The sequence below is a fragment of the Ictalurus furcatus genome, chromosome 15, assembly GCF_023375685.1.
Source record: "Ictalurus furcatus strain D&B chromosome 15, Billie_1.0, whole genome shotgun sequence".
NCBI lineage: Eukaryota > Metazoa > Chordata > Actinopteri > Siluriformes > Ictaluridae > Ictalurus > Ictalurus furcatus.
Window position 1 is genome coordinate 18,464,578 of NC_071269.1, and position 12,888 is coordinate 18,477,465.

Consider the following 12,888-nt stretch of genomic DNA (forward strand, 5'->3'; position numbering starts at 1 on the left):
TGTAAAATGTAAATAAATGTAAATAAAAACCATGCAATGATTTGCAAATCTCATAAACCAATATGTTATTCACAATAGAACATAGAAAACATACCAAATGCTTAAACTGAGGAAATGTACCATTTTAAGAAAAAATAAGGTAATTTTGAATTTCATGGCCGTAAGAGGTCTCAAAAAAGTTGGGACGGGGCAACAAAAGGCTGGACCAGTAAGTGTTGCGAAAAAGGAAACAGCTGGAGGTTAATTGGCAACAAGTCAGTAACATGACTGGGTATAAAAAGAGTATCTTAGAGAGGCAGAGTTTTTCAGAAGTAAAGATGAGCAGAGATTCACCAATCTGCAAAAAACTGCATCTACAATTTGTGGAACAATTTCAGAATAATGTTCCTCAATGTAAAATTTTGAAGACTATGAATATCTCATCATCAACAGTACATAATATCATCAAAAGTTTCAGAGAATCTGGAGAAATCTCTGTGTGCAAAGGACAAGGGGAAATTCAATATTGCATGCCCGTGATCTTCAGGCCCTCAGGCGGCACTGCATTAAAACCAGGCATGATTCTGTAATGGACATCACTGCATGGACTCAGAAACACCTCCAGAACTCATGGTCTGTGAACACAGTTTGCCGTGCCATCCACAAATGCTGGTTAAAGCTCTATCATGCAAAGAAGAAGCCATATGTGAACATGATCCAGAAACACTGCAGTCTTCTCTGGGCCAAAGCTCATTTAAAATGGACTGAGGCAAAGTGGAAAACTATTTTGTGGTCAGACGAATGGAAATTTGAAATTCTTTTTGGAAATCATGAACGCTGCGTCCTCTAAACTAAAGAGGACTAAAGAGGAGAGGGACCATCTGGCTTTTTATCAGTGCTCAGTTCAAAAGCCTGCATTTCTGATGGTATGGAGGTGCATTAGTGCCTATGGAATAGGTAGCTTGCACATCTGGAAAGGCATGATCACTGCTGAAAGGTATATACAGGTTTTAGAGCAACATCCAGATTCCATCCGATCTTTACTTCTCAGAGATTCTGCCTCTCTAAGATACTCTTTTTATACCCAATCATGTTACTGACCTGTTGCCAATTAACCTAATTAGTTACAAAATATTCCTCCAGTTGTTTCATTTTAGTAACACTTACTTTTCCAGCCTTTTGTTACCCCCAGTCCAAACTTTTTTGAGACGCGTTGCGGCCATCAAATCCAAATTTGCCTTCTTTTTTTTACTTATACAGGTACATTTACTCAGTTTAAACATTTAATATGTTTTCTATGTTCTACTGTGAATAACATGGGTTTATAAGATTTACAGATCATTGCATTCTGTTTTTATTTACATTTTACACAGCGTCCCAACTTTTTTGGAATGGGGCTGTATTACAATAAGTCTTCAAAATAATGGAAAAGGCTGAAAATATCCCAATGAGACATTTAAACATTTAAAAGGTATCTGCTCCACTTTTTTAAAGTATCCTGTCAGCTGTGTATTGGTATCAGTGTGCATGGTGATGCCGTTCCATCACTGAGAAAGCAGATTCCCTTTCCCACAAGCTGCTGTGGGGTGGAGCTTACAATGGTTGTGGGCATGACGAAGGTTGGTGCGAGACACTCGAGCGAAGCAGGAAGCTAGAGTTCGAGAGCTGCAGCCACAGGGGCCATCCTTTAAGGGGAAAGATTGAGTGTCAAAAATAAAGAAAAGAGAAACATTCAAAGCTAAGAACGCACTTCAAAATTCTTTTGGCAGCACTATGTTAAAAAGCATAACTGCTGATAGGGATCAGTAATGCAGAACTAGACACAAAGGTCTACACTCATGCATAGCTTACAACTCCTAGTTGTTACACTTATTATTTCTTACACAGTTAATGTTACCTACCTCCAGAGTAGCAGGGCCAAAACCCTTGCCCTTACTCATGGGTGTCTTGATCTGGTTTTGACACTGACCCTGTGTTTGTGTCCGGGTTGGTCGTGGCTCATCCTTCCTACCCTGTTTCATAAATCTGTGATTAACGATTCTGGTGACACTGTCACTCCTGCCCAATGGCACTGTGGGAATCCGAGAAGGAGGTCCATCTGTTTTCTTTAATCTTGCTGAACTTGCACGATCCCTGCGTATTTCTGGCACTTTCTCCCCTCCTGGATTTGGTGGGTTTGGTTTCTCGCCACGACCACACACATTGCGGAAAAACTCTTGAACCAGGCCATACTTGTGGATCCCTGCAGTCCTACGGCCAGCAGACTTCTCACTGCTACCTCCGAATGCTGAACTGGGTTTCATGTTGCTAGAACTACACTGAGGAAGACCCCATACACTAATATCCTTAGGGAGCTCCAACCTGGAGGAACTGGTCAGAGATGATGATGAGGATGAGGAAGGTGAGTTGAAAGAATAAGAGGAATTTGTAGTGTTGGAAGAAGAAGAGCTGGAGGAAAAGGGGGATGAGGTGGAGTGCCTTCTCAGTTGTTTGGGTGAAGCTGAGCAAGGTGGAGGCTTTTCTAATGGCCCAGGCATCCTCTCCAAGGAAGATGAAATGTTTTGGGAGCGGGCAGACACAAATGAGGGGACCCTCAGAGACCGGTGTTTGCTTGCACACACACTTTGATAGATGTCAGTCTGAAGTCCAACACTATTCATCTGTGGCTGGGTATGAGTCTGGGTTCCTATACTGATTACTCCAACAGAGTGGCTACCCAAGATACTCCTTCTCTTCCTTTCACGTACACTAGCTGTCATTTCTTTCATGTCATCACTCAGATTTTCTGAGACCTCCCATCCACTGAAAGGCAAGCAAGATGAAGATGAAACACCAGGGGACTGGATACCAGAACATGAATTGGATCTAATAACAGCAAATGGACCCTGCTCTATTATGCTCTGACACTGAAAAGGTAAAGTTCCCTGTCCGGTATCACAGACATTCATTTCATTTATATGTTTAGAGTGGTGACAGTGTGGTTCTCCTTTCTCCTGTTTCTTCTCACATTTGTTCTCATCTTCAAATGGCACAGCATTTTGAAGAATCCTGCGGGCTGATGGGGGACTATAGTATATACGGATAGTGGTTTTCTCTGGAGCTGTGTGGCTCTTCTGTGCTGTTGTCTCCATTAGATTCAGACTTGAGAAGCTGGGTGGCATGATGGGACAATCCCAGGTTTTCCATGGATCTTCTCTGTCCACCAAAGCAGCCTCTTGGCTGAGGTATATCCAATTCTTGTTGGACCTGTGTGTTGATGGAGCAGCTTGTTGAGTCAATCTGTGGACAAACTTTTACATTTTAGCTAATGAAAATTATGTGGCCAATTTAACTGATGGTGATAGTTTTGTATGAAAATTATGGAGGAAAAAACCAACCTCTCAGTTTCTCCTCTTTTCTGGGGGCTCTTGAATGCCTGAGATTGAAAGTTAATTATATATCTTCAGTCAAATAAATTTTCTCCATTGTAAAAACATATCTGTGAGCAGTGTAAATTATGTTATGCACAAAATAAAAACATTATCACAAGTCCTGATCGCAGCTGTCTGTGCTCATTCTGCCTTACCAGTCCAGGAAGTGATTAGCCTAAATTTTACCCTCATACATACCTAAGTACACACACCTAAAGTCGTCAATATATAACCAGTGTTCCATGGGTTTGAAACAACAGTTTGAAACAAGGCCAGTCCGTGAGTAATATTGTGTTTTATGATAATCACTGGTGTTTGTTATGTAAGTGGAAAAATTTCATACAGTGCAAGATGGTCTAATGCAAAAAAACAGAAAATAATATTCATAATGGCAAACATGACATAAGGTTAATTCAAACAAGAGATACATTTACCTCAGTGTTCTTGCTTTGCTTGCCCCAGTCCAGGTGGACTTCACTTAGATATGTTAGGATCTCCTGAGGTTGGACGTTCCAGTTGTGCTCACACATTTTCAGTTGTCTAGTCACATCAATGACTGCAGCATGGGACTCATCTAAAAGGTTCTGAAGCTCCTCAAAATAATCCTTCTGCAATGCCATATTTACATCTGGAGAATCCTTTGCCTCAGATGGCTCCTCCAGCTGCATGCATAAAAACGCAGAGAAACACTTACCTCACATTTCAAACACCTTTAAACTCATTTAACCTCATTTAAATGTAATCTGGTGCAAAGCTTTGGGATCCTCAATACATGGATTCAGTCTTGTTTCCTGATACAGCAAAATTAAGAATTTTATGATTTCGATTTCTTCCTGATCAGAAAACAGTCAATGTTTTCATGTTCAGAAAACAGTAAGCCACAAGATATGAGAGTTTGGCAGTATTCTGATTCCTTACCCTGCTTACGAGGCTCCTGAGCTCTGCACATTCCACAGTCCATGCTGCTTTAGCTTCTGCAAACTGTTGCGCAATGTGCTGGCCAGCCTGGTTTTCCTCCTGCAGCTCACGACATAGATCCTGCAGTGTTGCCGTCAGATCTGACAGAAGAGTACTGCTCAACTGGAAAGATTATTTGAATAAGATGAGAAATGTCTGGTGTATCCAACATGGTCAATATAAAACCTGCATATAAAATCACCAAGTTTACACAAATGCTGTTCTGCTAAAATCTTTTCTGTTAAAATACCTGCTTGTGGCACATTTCATGAGGTTTTGCTTCTCTAAATGAGTTGCAGGTATTTTTGGATCCCAGTAAGTCAGCCTTCATTTGAGGATAAAGATCTTTCTGGAAGTCCATCTTAAAAATTATATACAGTTATACAATTAGCATATGCACAAAATGAGCAAATAATCATCTCAGCATGCTGTTTCTGGCTCCTTGTACAAAGAAACACTATTATTCTCTAGGGACACAGGATTCACTTTTAGCAAGGACCCAAATATGGTATTCTTCTGATTTCCATAGACAAGAATTACATAATTAACAGCTCCTACTTTGACATAGACCAAAAAGTACACTATTCTTCTCAGTAAATATAGCATTACCTCAAACAGGTTCTTGTCTTCTCCAGATGGTCTCTCCCCTTGACGCCATTTCTGGAGGAACCAGCGGAGTTGTACCGTGAGTAGCTCAAGACTGGCTTGGTTACAAATCTGCACCTCATTGCTGCTGGAATGGCAGGTCTTTTTCTCAGCAGGACATTGCTGTGCTTCTTGTTCAACTGTCTCCAGCACCTTTTCTACATTTGTATCTTGACCAATTTCACTAGGCACAGAAATTACCAGAACATCTAGCTTTGCAACAAGGCTATGTAACTGGGCCTGTAGCACCTCCAGTCCACTGGTTAGGGGACTCATCATGGGATCCAAAACCCATGGATTATTCAGGCAATGAGAATCAACCTCAATTTTACTGAGGAAAGCGTGGCTAGAGATAAAGTTATGGTTGGACGTTGGTGAGAAACCATTTTTTGCTGGTGGGATTAGGAACTGGATAATGGATCTAACTAACATAGCCTGGTCGCGGATTGCAAGCAGGGCTTCTAGGTTCTTCAGGCTAGCAGTAAAACCCTGCTCTTTTTCTGCATTCTCATCACATATATTTTGGTCTTGAGGATGGTTTGTCACCACACCCATTGACTCCTCTCTAAGGATGTGACTTAATGGACAGTTTTCTACTCCTACTACGCCCAGTGACTGACCATTGCATTCAATTCTTTCTTCAGACTCTGGATGTCCATTATGTGTAACACCACTGGCCCCTTTTTCTTTCCCTACAGACAAAGACGTAGCTAGACACTTCTCTTTGCCCTCTATAACCTCGTCTTCCTCTTCTTGGCCCCATCCAGCTCTCTCTTGAATTTCATTCATCTCTGCCCTCAGCCCTCGGTTCTCCACTTCCAGCTCCACAATCCGTCGGCTCAGCAGTGTAGCTTCTTCTTCCACCAGACGAAGATGAACTTTGACCTCTGCTTCACGTGCATGGACAGAGTTAATGGTCCCTGCTGCAGCCTGAGATGCATCAACATCGCCATAAAGCTGTCTGTACTTGGATAATTCCTCTCTCATGGTCTCACCTTCCTCGGCCATCTTAGTCAGCTTCTTGCACATAAGGGCTGATTCCTCTTTGGCAAAATGTAGCTGGCATTTCAGATCTGCACTATCATCCTATTAAACCCAGAAATTTTTATTTCTGTTATATGTTTAGTGTAGCAATTCTGTATTACAGTATACATTATTATTGGACTGCAATGTAATGTGTAATGTATGCACCTGTGGGGAAATCTTCTTTTCACTCTTGCTCCCAGCAGATCTCAAACTTCTCCTCTTTAAGGAATTCTGTGAAAACAACTGTAGTGGAATTTAGCATTGTTTATGTATTTAATAAATGAAAGGAAAAAAGCAACTTGAGAGTGAGATGAGATAATAAAATGCAGGTATGCAGGTAAAGAAAGTCCACAAATCTTGTCATGGATACACAGTGTGTGCTTTGCCATTTCGGAAGGTTGAACTATGATGCACTGCTCCACACACACCACTGCATTACTAAATGAAAAGCTTGCACTTTTGCATAAACACCTCCTAAGTAGGTGTATGTGTGTCTAAGCTTGATCCTAACTACAAAGAACTCCTGTTGTGTTCAGTACAACTTTGTGTCATAGATGAAGTTCAAACATCAACAAGAAACATTTTCATTATTTAAGACAATCAATTCAAAGGAGCTTAGCTTGCTAATAAACTAATATAAAGGATGTAATTTTGTTTCTTATGGTCCTGGGAAGACAGGCACTGGCAATATAGTACTCTAATACGCAAATGATCCCAGCTCCCTCTCTTGAAAATGCAAGCTTTTTACTACAGGTCATTTTAAGAGGTAGTCCGTTTCACAGTTGTGATGCCTCTGTGTGCAATACTGAGTCATTCTCATGAAGTCCAGGCTCAAAGACCTGGATTCATTACAGCAGGCTAAGCATGCATGCTGCTCTGAGAATGAGAGGAATCTTAGCTATCGTTAGTCTCTTTGTCTTCTGTTCTGTCTGACTATCTATCTAGTGTTTAGGCAATTACTGCATGCTAAAGCAAAAAAAAAAAAAAAAAGTAGAAGTACATATAGCCTCAGTTATGTCCATGTTCCCAGTGGATATTATAATACTGCACACTAGTACATAATCAAAACCACTGAACCATATATCAACTCAAGCTTATATATATTCCTTTTACAAAAATAATGAAAATCTTCCTTTCATTTGGTGTTTCCTTCAAAACTGGCTTTACAAAAATCACAAAAAAAAAATTTGTGCAATAGAAGCTGTTGCAGTAGAAACAACTAACCACAACCATACATAATATTCATTTGCAATATAAATCTACCCCATAAATCAGAAACAGATTACAGATGTCTTCATTTTGTGGGTTTATTGATTGCCGCTGAGTTGACTGTAGAGCTGGATAATCTTCTTGTGACTGATTTGCTCAGCTCATGAGGATCAGAGCAGGGCAGCAGCTGTTTGAGATGAGTGGCCTGAACTGAGCTGCTGCTATCTGCCACTAAGCATCGAATCCTGGATTAAACTTTGTAGCAATGTTGTTGAAAAAATCATTCTCATGACGGTTCCCTGGTGGACTCATCGCTATGACCCAGGTTTGATTCCTGGTCACGAAACCAACCCCAATACGAGCCATTGCACTCTCACTGACTGTCCCAAGTCCGGAAAAGGGGTAAGATCAGGAAGTATTTAAAACTTGTGCCAGAATCAATATACAGAAGGGAGCAGTGGAAAGAGGAAAACTTTATATATATAAAGTATATATATATATATATATATATATATATATATATATATATATATATATATATATATATATAAAACACTTACATGGCTAACTGAAGGGCAAGATGCACATTTAGACGCATGCATGCCACTTTATAGCTATGGTGCACTGGTAATGACTTCCTTGGCAGATTAATGTACTGTGTCCTTCACCTTCTCTCTATCTCCCTCTTTCCTATCCTTCCTCTTCTCTTTCTCATCTTTTTTCTTTCCCTGCACCCACAAGTGAGAATGACAGCTGTGCCTTGAATCCTATCCCTCACTTCTCATAGTACTCTGCCTTGCCCAGAAAGTCAGCTGTTAGTCACACCCTTCATACCCATAGTCAGGGTCAAGGCCGGACTGACACCCTAACCTTCTGAGAGAGGAGGAGGATGGGTGCACAAACTTTATGGGGAACATTTAAAACACTTGTCATAGTTGATAGCTGTACTATATAGAAAATGTTTTCAAAATCCGGTGTATGTGTTCATGCAAAAAAGCAGTTAGATAGAATCATCTCCCTCTGTACCTCTCTAGATTTGTTCATTTCTGCCTGCAGGACCTGCTTTGCCACCTCAAGATTCTGGAGCCGCTCCCGCAGCTCTTCGTTTTGCCACTCCAGCCGCAAGCTCTTCTTTTGCACTGCCTCAAGCTCAGTGTGCAGGCGCAGGGACACGTTTTTTGCTACCTGAAAGAGGACAAATTATATAGGACTAATCCAATAGACAACAGACAACATCCAAACCTCCTCCATGAAAAAACAAGCTTTCCTCTCCTCAGGTTGCACAAAATGGAATTCCCTTGAGCTAAAATATGAATGTGCTCTATTCAATACAAGATGTCAGTGCTCTGTTGTGCTACATTTGAGATATTAGTGTTACGAGGATAACACGTGAAATGTCTCCGGTGGCAATATCCAGGGTTAAAGTTTCATGTGATTACACCATGATATTCAATGCAGGGTTCTGCTCTGTGCTGGTGATTGTTGGTTTCAAGATTGTTACTGCATCCAAAGAACAGCACTGTATTGCACTTCACTGTTTATGGAGAATGGTTAGAGCATGTTGCTAGAAAGCACAAGTAATGCACTTTAAGAGAGAATCCATTGAGAAACCTGAAAGCTAAGCACATGCATACATCCAACTGTTCCAGATTGCACAAAACATACTGGGGGTATCTATTTCTCCCACATGTCTCTAAAATAGACTGCTCATGGGCATGCTCACTGTGAACACAGACAGCTGCCAATAGACTTCCTCCACTGATGCTGCTAACCTTGACATATATTCTTTCTTTCTCTCTTTCTGTGTGTCTCTCTTTCTTTTGTTTCCTCTCAGGTCTCATACACAAAATCAGATTTTTGCCTAAACACACCAGTTACTGAGGGGAGCCTTCTACACAATGCAAAGATTTTAGAATCTTGTTGAGTTTTCAAAAGATCAAAGATTGTATGCCTTCAAAGTATAAACAGTTTAAAACCAAAATTGTTGCGTAGCATGGGGCAGTCTTCAAGGAAAGTACTGATGTGGACTACCCCTGCTGTGTTGATTAGCTTTTAATGTTCCTGCACTACACTCTTCTCCTGATTGGCTGGTGAGTTTAAACCAAAAAATGCTTGTGTTGTGAGTGGTCTGCCACAAAACAGCATCTGGCAAGCAGAACACTCAGGATTTTTCCCTCTGTTTTACCGTAAAACATAATTGAACCACATCCAGAAAAGAAAGACTCTCACTATACGTACTATAATGAAATCTCAAGCATGTTTATATAAACTTGAATATCCTTGCCCTGAAATGTTATCACAGCCACAATCTTTAGTAAAGCTTTTAGTAGTGTGACTCTGTCTTGTAAAAAAAATTTTCCAAACTCCACAAGTTTCAGTGAAAGGGTACTGAATCACAGAGCCATGATTCATTTGTCAAGACTTACAGAGCAACACTTAGATGGTCAAGCATTGTAAAAACTTAGCACATGTCTTGAATTGATGAGTGATGTGGATTGGCATCCATCATAGTGTTTTTCCAGTGAAAGGAAGTCACTTGTTAAATCACAAGTTAATGTGAGGAAAGTCTATGAGTGGACTGACTAAATTACACACTGAAAGTAAGTGATACAATAAAAGGAATGCTTGATCTTCCCAGAAACATTGTGATTCATAGAATTTGAGAGGCCTGCACAAGAGCCAATCTGTTGGATTCCTCACACATTTACTTTAACTCCGAATGGTCTCTGTTGAGAATACTAACCCGGACATCATGCTCCAGAGTGCGGATAAGCTCGCCATCGACCTGGCCAGTCTGGGCAACACGTAGACTGCGCCTCTCAGCCTTGCGAAGGCGATACTGCAAGATGCGACACATCTTGTTGGCCTGTTCCAGTTGCTGCTTGAGTTCCTGTAGCTGGTACATGTCCTCCTCCATATAGAGGTCCCTCATCTCCAGCATCTCCGAGCGCAGCTCCTCCAACTCATCCTGAATGAAAAGCAAATCTCATTACCGCACACACCATGGCTTCATTAACTGTCTACATTAGCGCATTTGTAACTTTGTAACTAATTCTTAGTATAATATGAAACTTAAGCCATTGTTTTATATTACATTCTTTTGTGAAATTCATGAATATCCTCATCATAAAATGCCTGTGTTATATCAGTAATAAATAACAAAGAAGGAAAATAGTTTCTTCTTTGTGTGGGATTTGTCTGCTCCTTTAACAGAAATCTTGATGTGCAAAGAGAGCAAAAATTTAGTATATAACAGAATCAAGGTCACCAGGTTGAATAGTAGGTACAACAGAGGGCTTGTAGATGAGGGTATGCACAAATGTACAGTCTCTTTTTAAATCAAAGGTGAGCATTCCATTTTTCAGCTTGAAAAATTCTTCAGAGCTGTGTAGTGTCCCTTAAAATGCTTCAAGCTAATCACAGTAATCACATCACCTCCTGATTGACCTTGTCCTTGTGCTTCATGTCAGTGACAGTAAGAGATGATTGGACAGTTAGACAGTATTAAAGGTTCTTTTTAAGAGAGAGAGTAAATCCTAAGCCCTTTACGAACATGTCACGTGCAATTTGCTCCCAGTCTTTAGCACTGGCTCCTTTAATATTACCTTAAACTTAAAAGGTACTTATTTCTTGTCTCCAGGATGGTACCTTCAAATGGAAGCTTTGTTATTGTAGCATGTATCTTTCACCTCACCTGGGAGAGTGAATGTAGTGCATCTTTAAAACTGATAAATGTAAGGTACCTAAGAGAATCTTAAAGACCAGTACATTCACTCCCATGTCAGAGATACATACTAAAGGTACAAGAGACGCACATTTAAAGGTATTATCCCAGTGACAGATAATGGTACAGTTTAGTGAGTAGTCTAGGTACTGTTATAATTGACTGAAAAGTTAATAACTCCAAATTTCAGTTAAAAATTCATTTCATATATGTATATAGGACAACCGACCGTAACATTGCAATACTTTTTAGACATGCCCAGTTTTTCCTAATCGTACCTTTAAATATTCATTTTCTGATCGTAAGTCGTCGATCTCCCTCAGCAGATCATCATGCGCTCCGTCGCTGCTCAACTCCAAAGTTCCCGACGCGCTGAACTTCCATCTGCCGTCCATGGAGGTGAAGGGAGAAATGCTTCTCTCTGCTACACCAAGTACTGGAATCAGGGTGCTGTGACAATCTTCGGCTACTTCTCCTCCACAATCCTCTGTCCTCTGTGCATCTGCGCCTCCGTTGTCTGTTTCAAAGTTGCTGCTCTGCACATCATTATTAGCTGCTCTGTTTTCCTCCGAAGTGCAATCGGAAGTCTCTGAGCTGCTGTCCGTCTTTCCACCAGAGTCTTTATTCAAACCATCATCTGCGCTGTTGGCATCTGAGACTGTCCTGCGGTCGGAGGGTTTGTTTCGACTCTTCATTGACCCGGGAGCCGATCGCCTGGCTTTCTCATAGCGTTTGACCTCCTTACGGCTGCTGCTCGTGTCTCGCTTTGGTTGTGAATGCGCGTCTTTCGGTTTGATTTGGTTCATCTTGTGCGCTTCTGCTTTAACTGCGCCGGATAGGAGGAGCGCGTGAACCGGAGAACTAGCCTCGACTTTTGCTTTCGTCATATGAGGCACGCTCTGAAAATTAAAGAAAAAAAAAATATAGTAAAATGAATAACGTGACAAAATGAAAAGTTAAACAAGTGAGCCTTTGTCCATATTTTATATAGAGGCGCGTAAAACTGAATGGTGCGTCTGCGCGTAATGAACTGGTCGAGCTGTTACACGACGTTTCAGCACTCCCACGTTGGCATGCGAATTTAACTCCATCCAGGTCCTTTGAAGTGTGTGTGTATCTGTGTGTGTGTGTGTGTGTGTGTGTGGGTGGGTGTAAGCACTTTTGAATGTAGCTCCACCCGCCCCCTACGAGTTTATTCTCTCTCTCTCTCTCTCTCTCTCTCTCTCTCTCTGTTCATATCATCTGCAATTACAGATTATATTCTTTATTTAGTCTGTTTTATGTAAGTTTGTTGAATGTAGCATTTTACGGATTCTTGCATACTTTTTCTACTTGTGCAATAATAAGCTATATAATAACAACAACAACAACAACAACAACAATAATAATACTAATGATAATAATAATAATAATAATAATAATAATAATAATAATAATAATATGATACATAATAATATAATAATAAGATTGAGCATCTCTCTCTTTCAGTATCTGGAACAGGTATACCTGACCCTGGGAACAGCATGGGGTGGGAATACACGCTGGGTGGGTTAGGCACCCTACACACACACACACACACACACACACACACAAATTATCTTCGCCAGTCCACCAACAGCATGTTTTTGTGAAGCAGGAGGAAACTGAAGAACCCAGAGGAATCTCACACAGACACTGGAAAACATGCACAAAAACTGCACACAGACAGTCACGGGACCAGGAGGTTCAAGGCTGCAATGCTGTCAGCTCCACAACAACAACAACAACAACAAAATAATAACAATCCATCCATTTTCCATACTGCCTATCTTACTCAGAGTCACGAGGGAGCCTGGAGCCTATCCCAGGGAACTCGGGGCTTAAGGCAGGGGACACCCTGGACTTAAAAGGTACTTATTCGCACACACAGTGGACAATTTGGAAATGCCAGTCAGCCTA

At 40.9% G+C, this 12,888-nt stretch overlaps 1 protein-coding gene across 1 annotated transcript; it reads right to left on the minus strand.

The window, feature by feature from the left end:
- Positions 1 to 1,262: 1,262 nt before the first annotated feature.
- On the minus strand, positions 1,263 to 12,084 carry si:ch211-197l9.2 (protein SOGA1). Its single transcript, XM_053644272.1, has 11 exons — positions 11,229 to 12,084; positions 9,970 to 10,194; positions 8,253 to 8,411; positions 6,183 to 6,260; positions 4,956 to 6,077; positions 4,597 to 4,707; positions 4,308 to 4,469; positions 3,824 to 4,051; positions 3,357 to 3,394; positions 1,881 to 3,258; positions 1,263 to 1,664 (listed from the first exon to the last, which is right to left on the minus strand). The coding sequence occupies exons 1-11, from the start codon at positions 11,835 to 11,837 to the stop codon at positions 1,524 to 1,526; spliced, it is 4,251 nt and encodes a 1,416-aa protein (XP_053500247.1). The 5' UTR covers positions 11,838 to 12,084; the 3' UTR covers positions 1,263 to 1,523.
- Positions 12,085 to 12,888: the final 804 nt, after the last annotated feature.

Excerpts from the sequence above, each read along its gene's own strand:
- si:ch211-197l9.2 (XM_053644272.1), bottom strand. The coding sequence starts at position 11,837 with ATGACGAAAGCAAAAGTCGAGGCTAGTTCTCCGGTTCACGCGCTCCTC. Across the intron at positions 4,708-4,955 it reads AAGACAAGAACCTGTTTGAG|ATGGACTTCCAGAAAGATCT; the intron begins GTAATGCTATAT and ends ATAATTTTTAAG. Across the intron at positions 4,052-4,307 it reads TCAGGAGCCTCGTAAGCAGG|CTGGAGGAGCCATCTGAGGC; the intron begins GTAAGGAATCAG and ends TTATGCATGCAG.